Here is a 9,183-nt window from a genome sequence, read left to right as displayed (position 1 = left end):
AAAACTAAAGGGGATTGTGAAAAATTGTGCACATCATCCCTCCCCTTCCTCTAATCCCCTTCTTCTCTTACTGACCTACATCCTGGCGAGTTCAGGATGTTAAAATAGAGTCTTGTGCAAAAAGGCTGAAAGCGAGCAACAAAAAAGGGAGAACGAGTGGGCACAGAAAGGAGGGAGATGGAGCTTGGGAAGAAAAGAGGGAAAGAGAAAGACATAACACAGGAGAGCAGCAGGTATTGACTTTTGACATACTTTAGAGAAGTATGGCCTCTTCTCACTAGCCCTTCACATGCATGCACATCTACACACTCATACACACACTGGCCCTGAAGCCTGCCAAACATCTGGAGCAAACTTAGAAAACGCTGAATGAAAGAATCTTTAATAACACTGGATTGGTTGTGTGACCACAGCTATCAGCCAGTCAAAACAGGCCTTGTTGGGTTATCTGTCTCCGAGTGGTTATCGAAGGTTTGATTTTATTGCCAGTCATGTTTCATAGGTACAGATCAAGGTCACACTCCGCTTGCCTCTCAGTGCAACTGAATGTGTATAGCCGAGAGGGTTACAGCTTTGATTTTTTTGTGCGTCTGTCATACTCTACCCTGCACTGTTAGGTCTCACCACACCTCTCCACACCATATGCTTTCAGGTTACAAAAAATTTAGGGCCTCAATAGGATGATATTAAATACTACCATAATATATAAAAACCAGACTTCCATTTTATTCTTATTTTCAGGGTGTGTGTTTGACTTGGCACAGAAGGTGAGCTTTTCTGCCCCCTTCTCTCTAGTTGAGTTGTTGGTACTCGATAGCACTTGGAGGTAAAATATGCCAAGATTAACACATGTGCATGTGCTCAAGTGTTTGTAGCTATTGTGTCTGTTGTATGAAAACTGTCTTTTTTAAAAAATATCAGGTACTGAGGTGACAGGTTTTCCACAAGATAAAAACTCCTCTCTTCCTGTCTAAAACTCATTTATCCTCTGTTTTTTTTCCTGCAGTGTCTTGCTAGTTGTGTAAGAGTCTAGACAAGTAGGATCAAGGGTCAGCTCAGTAAATACATGGCTCTTCCCATGAGATATTGCCTTTGGGGAAGGTTTTGTAATTGGACTCAGTTTCCCGGGGCCCCCCTCTCCATGACACTGCATAAGCACAAGTCTGCCCACACAGAGAGACCTCAGAGCTGCACGCACAGCAGGTGCATTATACATTCAAGTCGATGAGCGTGCTGACGTGCACACATGCCCACGCAAAATGTTTCTGTCACATTAATATGAATGCTTTATAACTTCATATCAGTCCCATGAAATTTTCATGTTTGGCAGTGCACCATATGTCAGTAACTCATGTTGAAGACATGATCCCTCTTCACCAGAAACATAACAAATGGAATGTTTAGCTGAGTATTTTAGTTCAATACAACTAATACTGAAATCAATTAGTCAGTTACCAACCTGCTTAAGAAACAAGTCCTGACTCAGCTTACCATCGTGTAAGTGAGTTGGGAGTGTTGTATGTAGAGAGATGAGAATTCATAGTTCAGCACATTCTAGAGGAAACAAGAGGAGAAGGGAAAAATTCAAAATATGTAACCTTATTACAAAGTGATTAGTATTTATGGGGTTCATTTAAAGAGATAGAAATTCTGACAGCTCATTGACCCTCTGAACTACGAGCAGTTTCTGTACGCTTTTTTGCTGCTGTCACATTTTTACTCACTGTGGGCTCATTTTGCACTGCAATACAAAATGTTGCACGTCTGTGGAAACAGCACAACCATGGCTAGACGTACTGAAACCTAAAACAAAGTCTTTTATGCAGTGTGACACAGTTATGAAGCCATAAATAATTAAAAAAAAATCTAGAAATAAAGATTGAATTTCTTTATTTATTTTACAAAAACTGGAGAAAAAAAATGGATTTAACATGTACAACATCCAAGGGCCCACAGGTTCTACCAATATTGGGGGTGGGATGATGACTGTACATACTATAGATGTTTTACTATTTACATATTCATTTTGTTTCCATTCTTGTCTTCTATCTACTCTGTGTAAATACAGCCTGCAGTTCAGCCCAGTTCAGCTGAAAAGTCCCTGAATTTTTGGCTGTTGGTTGCAACTGAGTCACTAATGGCTTCACTGCTGCGCCAGGCAGCAGAGTTTTTTTTTGTTGTTGTTGCTTTTGTTCAGACTAGGCTAGAACAAACAGTGTATTTGTAAAAGACACATGTAGAATAAAGTAGTTTTGATGTAATATCATAATTTGAGCTTAGATTTCTTTCTTTTAAGTAGTTCAATACTGTCAGAAATTTGACAATCCTTTAATTCTTTCAGTTTTTTCAGTTTATGGCTCTGACAAATTATTTCTGTAATTCTGGCACATATTGCAAAAATAACATGCCTTTCAAACTCACCGGCAGGTTTACGGCTTTAGAGGGTTGAATACTGAAGTCTCAATTGAGCAAAGCTGTTCTTGCTCTTGAAATGTGAGAATATACTGCTTGTCTCTATTTTATTTTGCATTGAACACTGAAACTCTTTGGAATTTGCATTGTTTGTCCCACCAAAGGTTAGATTGTATAAAATAAGCAATCCAGCAGCACCGCCACTCAGAACTGAACTGATTTGAATATGTATTGATTTAAAAAGTGTTTGTCTTCAGACTATTGTAAACGGGTGTATTTTTGTTCATCCCCAGCTCAACCAGCTGCCAGATCCACGCCTATCCACCACACCCAGCCATGTCGGTCGCAGCCCAGCAGCCAGCTACGCAACGGAGCCAAGAGCCACGCACACGCACACTCCCCTCACACGCACTGTCCGCATCACACGCACACGCCTCACATACATGCACTCCAGTCCAACGGGGTCAGGAACGGGGGCCCTCACGAGCATCCTAAGCTGGGCTCCCTCCCGAGAGGCGGCTCGTCCACCTCCTCGTCCTCTTCGGCAGGACCCAAACACACCAAGAAATTGCAGTCCAACCCCTCCATCACCTCCCAGAGCAGCAAGAGGAGCAAGAGCAGCTCCAAGAGCAACAGCTCCCAGATTCCCACCGAGGCACAGGACGGTGAGAAACGGATACCGATAGGGGGGACTGCAGCAGGAGGAGAGGGAGGGATAGATAGCAAGGTTCAGCATCAAAGGTTTTTTTTTTTTCAGTTGTCTGGTCAGAGTGAAAAAGTCTGACTTTTACTTTCCCTCTGCATATTTTCTCAGATAAATGAATTTCAGAGTCAACAAAAAAGTTGAATGACTGACTTTAAGTTCAGTACTTTTTACTCTAAAATTGTTATGTAAATTGCATTTAGACATCTTTAACAGCTGCAAGTGCCAAGTTAAAATTGGTTATTGAAGAACTAAATTCATCAAGTTCAAAATATGTCAGCTTGTTGGCCTTGTCACTCTTATAATCCTTCCTGATCAGCAGTGCTCCATTTGCAATTTAGTTTTATTCTGGCCCCTCTTATCGCAGTTTGAATGGTGGTGTCAACTTTTCTGCTTTTAAAAGTAAGTGAATGAGATCGACCACACTTGAAAAGTTTTGGCGAATTGCACGAACGGTAGCAGTCACTTTCAGCTCAAGGTAATCGGTAGTTAAAGGAACTGCCTTTTGTTTTCACCAACTTGAAAAAGTAGACTTAAAACTACATGCTGTCATGTCTTTTATTAAACATAACTCTGATACTCAGAGCTCAACAGTTAGGAGAATGGGCACTTGTGTGAGCAGAGAGGTGCTGATTGCAAAGGAAATTTGGCAAAGAGATCCAGAAATGTAATGTTTTATTTTTGCTTCCAATAAATGGGAATGTCATAAGCCTCTAGTTCCAGTTAAATTAGAAAGTGAACTGATCTTATGAAAGGAGGTGAATATGAAAAATCTCACTCTGTCTCTCTGTTTCTCTCCAGACTGCTGTGTTCACTGTATTTTGGCCTGCCTCTTCTGTGAGTTCCTGACTCTGTGCAACATTGTGCTGGACTGTGCCACCTGCGGCTCCTGCGCGGGGGACGACTCGTGTTTCTGCTGCTGCTGTGCATCGGAGGAGTGCGGCGACTGTGACCTGCCCTGCGACATGGACTGTGGCATCATCGACGCCTGCTGTGAGTCTGCAGACTGCCTGGAGATCTGTATGGAGTGCTGCAGCCTTTGCTTCTCCTCCTGAGGCCCCTGAACCACCACTTACATGGGGCGAAGTAGACGTCTGCTATGCATTTACACAAGCCCAGGAACAACTTCGACCAGCATCTTATCGGAGCTTAGAAGTACTACACCCAGTCTTTGTTGCTTGAGCATTGTGGTTCACACTATATTGGCTGGCCTAGTTGGCTCTGCAATATGTCCAATGTTTCCTACAGGGTTTGCCAAGCAAAAGATGTGACCTAATGCTGAGAGCAGTCACTGGTGAATTCTTCCTTCCTTTATTGATCACACAATGGGACAGTAACCTTCCTTGCTTTGTCTTTGCTGTTGGTTCGTTGCTACACAGCTGGGTGTATGGTGCAGAGTGAATTCCAGCTGTGGTCTATGAGCGTCTGCCGGGCTGTGCAGACCAGGCCTCTGGACCCACACTGAACAAGCTATTATTACAATGGAGCCCCTTGTGCCGTCTGAATGACTGGAGCTCTCCAAGCATGAAAAATGACCTCCAAAGGCAAATGAGAAAATGGCTCCATTTAACCGGATTTTAGTGTTTCTGTAGATAAGAGCAGCACATAATGGGAAAATGGATGCTCAGATCTCACTAGAAACGTAGCCTGTCCTCCTGTCCTTGGCAAGGTTAAAGTCTTCCAGTTTGATTGCTTACAGTGGCCTTTGTGACACACACAGTCCAAGTGGGAGATGTTGAATCCTCCGCTGTCTTTGTCCTTGTTGCATTGTACAAAACAGAGGAAACCTAAATGTGGCTTGTGGCAATATTACAGATCTCTTTTTTTTTTTTGTTAATATGCGTCTTTCCTTAACTGACCTGTTCAGAGAAGAAATCTGCGTCGTGCATCAACCTGGAGAATGGGTCCTGTTCAAAGAGTACTGTAAGTAATGAACATCACAGAGTGAGCGGTTGATAGCATCAGCAGCGGACACGTTCTCTACTCTAACATGTGAAGGGAGAGCATTGATAATCAGAAATCTCTCCTCATTTAATGTTTCACATCTTGTTTACTTTCACATTTTATTTGAGGGGTTTTGACTGTATTCAGTGAATTCTTGCTCATCTGGTAAAGGACTGGAAGGCGTCATCTCCTTTTTTTAATACATTTCATTTTTCTCTGTCATTCTTGCTATGTGAACAAATGGCCTTGGCTTAGCTTAAGGCCTGAATTTTCAAGTAGGTTTCCTCGCCTTTGCCAAATCTCTATTAATCCTTGTTTTGTAGATTTTAGTTAAGATATTTGCATTTCTCCTCTAATGTGAAAATCACATTTCTGTGTTATCGGGTTTTGCCGGGCTCTCTGTAAAGCAGACATTGCTCAACATCTAATTTAATTCCTTGAGTGAAAATCTCATGACATTATGCTAAGTTAGATCCATATGCTTGTAGTATGAATGGTACACTTTTGATAACAGACCTGCACTCTCATATGCTCCGGCGCATAGCTTCTCCAACCCAATACCTCTTGAGATGTCACCTAGATCTGTTGTGCATTTTAAAATGACTTGATACAAATCTCTCTCTTCTCTGATAAAATACTGTTAGAGAAATCCTTTTTTTTTCTTGGAAATACTAAAGAGTTTGCTGTTACTGGACCGTAGTTTCTAGACCTATAATTACTTGTACATAGAAGCGCTAATGTGCTATGCTAATGGGGCTGTATGATTAAACCCTATTTTAAGGGTTGAAATCCAGCACTGACAATGAAAATACACTACGGTTGTAATCAACTTGATAACACCAAAGCAAAAAATGCAATTGGCATTTTACAGCTTGCATTTTCATGCAATGCAAGGAATTCAACTAATGCAACTGGAGAAGATATTCTGACTCTTCACGTCAGTGGATGTGTTTTGAAACACATTCAAACTCAACTGAAATAAAATTCCTGGAGAGCCCTGGAAAACAATGCAATTTTTTTTTTTAAGTACAGAGAGATTTATGAAGGGAGAACTGATTATACAGTGTAATAATGTGTATAGAAGTGATAACTATGTTATTTGTTTGTATTTACAAAATATTCCAAGTGCAAATTCTGATAATGGTGCTTCACCTAGGGACCTGCTCTCTGTCACCAGACCAACCTTGTCAGAAAAACAGTAGGAGTACATTGTGATAAATATCTCTGGTGTGTGCAAGGTTAACTCATTTGAGTCTGAAACCAAAATAAAACCTAACTAAAGGGATTTGTTAACAGCAGAAGACAAATAATAGAAACATGTGCAACCCTACAGCGACAGCAAGCTGATGTGAGCATGACTGGGTGGTACAGCTCATCTACCTGTTAACCAGGAGCGTAATGCTCAACGGTTTACCTTTCAATCATCTTGGTTTTGGCAAAAAAAAGAATATGAATACACATTATCGTGTTTCATACTGGCTCATTTATGCCTAAAACAATAGGTTCTCTGTTTTTGACCAAACCCATTTGACATGCTGTTTCCTATCATTTATGGCTGTGCATAACCACAGCCTCACTCCAGCTCAAGTTTCAAGAATCTTAACACTATACTGCAGCTCCTCCTCACTGGGCTCTAACACATACCATAGGGGCAATCTTTTAGGCCTTCAAAACCAGGATAAATCCAGCTTTCATTAATGGGAAATTTTACCAACAGGCTTCTCTGTCAGTTTATATTTAACTGATTTTATTTTTGCTTAATTTCCTCCACACATGCACACATATCACCAGACGAGTAAAGTAAAAACACAAGTACATGTAGTAAAAAGTATGGCTTTGTAGCGCTCTTTTTAGCGGTAGCTTACATCGGCGTGTGAGACCATCTTGTGAGAATCCTGTTTTGCAAACGTAGCTTCACCGAGGCTGTTGGGGAGCTAAGAAAATGTAATTCCCCTGTTGGAGTGTGAAGTGCAGTGAGAAGCTGCAGCAGAGTTTGTCTGTCAGCATTAAAGTTAGGTACTGCTATGCAAAATACGTCAGGTGAAGGAACATTTTAATAAGGTCTGGTTTGAAAAAACAGTAAACCAGTTTAATTTAATGGTGTTCAAATGTTTTTTATGACTTGATCATTAAATACTACTTCATGTTAACACTGAGAGGTGCTTCGCAATTCGAGGAGAACAGTGCAATCTGGAAGCATAGAAAACACTGTTTACTTGGTCTGGTGATGGAGAAAACTGTGTGTTGAAAGTTCCTAGATGAACTCTGATCTCGCACTTAGATCAATGTCTGGAACTTTTAGATGATTCTGAGATATAGATCTGATGTTGTGTCTTTACCAGACAGGTCATCTCATTTCCAAATATTTCCCTTGTATTAAGTCAAGCTATTACAGCAATACTGGAAGAAAAACACAAGTTTACTTTCGGTGATTTCCGTATTCAGTATTATACGTGTTTTTGTTAGAATTACATTGACCACAGAAATGTCTGACTGTTGACTTTTATGGATTTATTATGTTATTATAGGACGGAATTCGGACGTTGATTTAAAGAGCTGGCCACCTCTGCTAATAGTCTGAAAGTAATCCTAGCCCAGCTGAATTGTTACTAGACTGTAGTCCACTATAATGTCATTTTGTTTACACTACCCCCATTTAATGTCAGTTTGAGTTGCTGTCCTGGAAGTCGCATTAACATCTCTTTGTTTAATACTGAATAAACAATGTGAACTCCATACTGTGTGTACTATTCATTCTTGATGTGTCACAACCGAATATAGCTAAATAAATACTCCTGCTATGCTATAGTAGTCTAGCCTGTAATAAATGTTATGAAATGAAACTTAATAACATAATGGCGTAAAGAATTGCGTATTCATCACCTGGACAGTGTTGAAGCACACATTTTAAGATCCAAGTCACACTGTATTTAATCATTTCACCTACCACCTGTTCTGCTGAGGAATCCAACAGACTTAAGAAAGTATTCAGAAAGTACTATGTTTTATTTTTTCACATTTTCTTGCATTATCAATTAATTTTAAATGTATAGAAATGGCATTTTTCTGTCAATTCATACTAAATATACTCCCTTTTTACAACTTTTACAATTTGTTTTTAAATCAAAAATTGGGATATTTGAGCTTACTTATTTGGCAAAGCAGACCAAAAAAGATCAACTAAACAACGTAGAATTCAGCACGGAAAGATAATAAGTATCGCTGAAGCAGCCAAAGGTGTGGATGTCCAACAAAAGCTGTGTGTAATAAAGCGACAGTGTGGTAGAAGTGGTAGATTTTCTTCCATTTTTAACAGTTTTTCTCTGCTGTATTTTCCTATTTCTTTTCCATGAATATATTGCAACAATCATCTTTTAGCATCAGCAGATTTAGCATCAGCATAACTCCAGCAGATTAGACGTATGCAAGCTCTCAGCAGAGAGAAAACAGGGGGAGAAAAGAGAAAACACAGCAACATCGGGGCTCATGCAGAACAGAGCGCTTTAATGTGTTTTTTTAAAGGTTTGCCAAAGTTGTTCAGTAGGAATGTGTGTCCAGGCCAACACATCAATGTGTGGAGAAGTGCAGGGGACTTTTACTGTTTGAGATTTTCTTCTTCTTCTTCTTCTGCCTTAATCTTTCCTCTCTTTTCATTCTGTCCTCATTTCATCTCTTGCGGTCAGCCGTTATTGTACGTCTCATGACAACAATTCTGGCCTTCAGCTCTCATGCGTGTGCATACATTCATGTGTTCTGTCCTCTGGGTGTGAGATGTTGCCAGCCTCTGTTTCTTGCAGACTGTGTGTAGAGTTCACTGATAAGAGGCTCTGAATTTGGCCTCGAGGCAAGTGCCCATAAAGAGGTCAGCTACTGTAGGTCATGTGTTTGTGCATTTCAGTGTGTGTGTGTGCGTGTGTGTGTGTGTGTGTGTGCGTGCAAGACAGATAAGAAAAAAAAAGTGTGCGTATAAAAGAGGCGATTCAAATGTGTCAGGTCAGACAGAGAAGCAATTCAAGCTGCTCAGTGGGAGTAAAGACACACGGGACATCTTTGGACATCTGCAACTGTTTTGCAGAAAGCCATTCTGCAGTCAATCCTCATTTCCCCTTTTGAACACACGCATG

General features: G+C 40.5%; 1 protein-coding gene across 1 annotated transcript in view; it reads left to right on the top strand.

Annotated features, from left to right (window-relative positions):
- Window positions 1–7,795, top strand: part of mdfi (MyoD family inhibitor) — a 30,804-nt gene extending 23,009 nt beyond the window's left edge. Inside the window, exons 4-5 of the mRNA XM_008299494.1 lie at window positions 2,706–3,077; window positions 3,917–7,795. Coding sequence (XP_008297716.1) covers window positions 2,706–3,077; window positions 3,917–4,170 — 626 coding nt within the window. The 3' untranslated portion in view covers window positions 4,171–7,795. The remainder of the gene's footprint in view (window positions 1–2,705; window positions 3,078–3,916) is intronic.
- The last annotated feature ends 1,388 nt before the right edge of the window (window positions 7,796–9,183 follow it).

Source organism: Stegastes partitus, unplaced genomic scaffold (assembly GCF_000690725.1).
Source record: "Stegastes partitus isolate 25-593 unplaced genomic scaffold, Stegastes_partitus-1.0.2 Scaffold1425, whole genome shotgun sequence".
In the NCBI taxonomy this organism is placed as follows: domain Eukaryota; kingdom Metazoa; phylum Chordata; class Actinopteri; family Pomacentridae; genus Stegastes; species Stegastes partitus.
The sequence above is the reverse complement of the archived record's forward strand: the minus strand, read 5'-3'. Positions and strand labels throughout refer to the sequence as shown.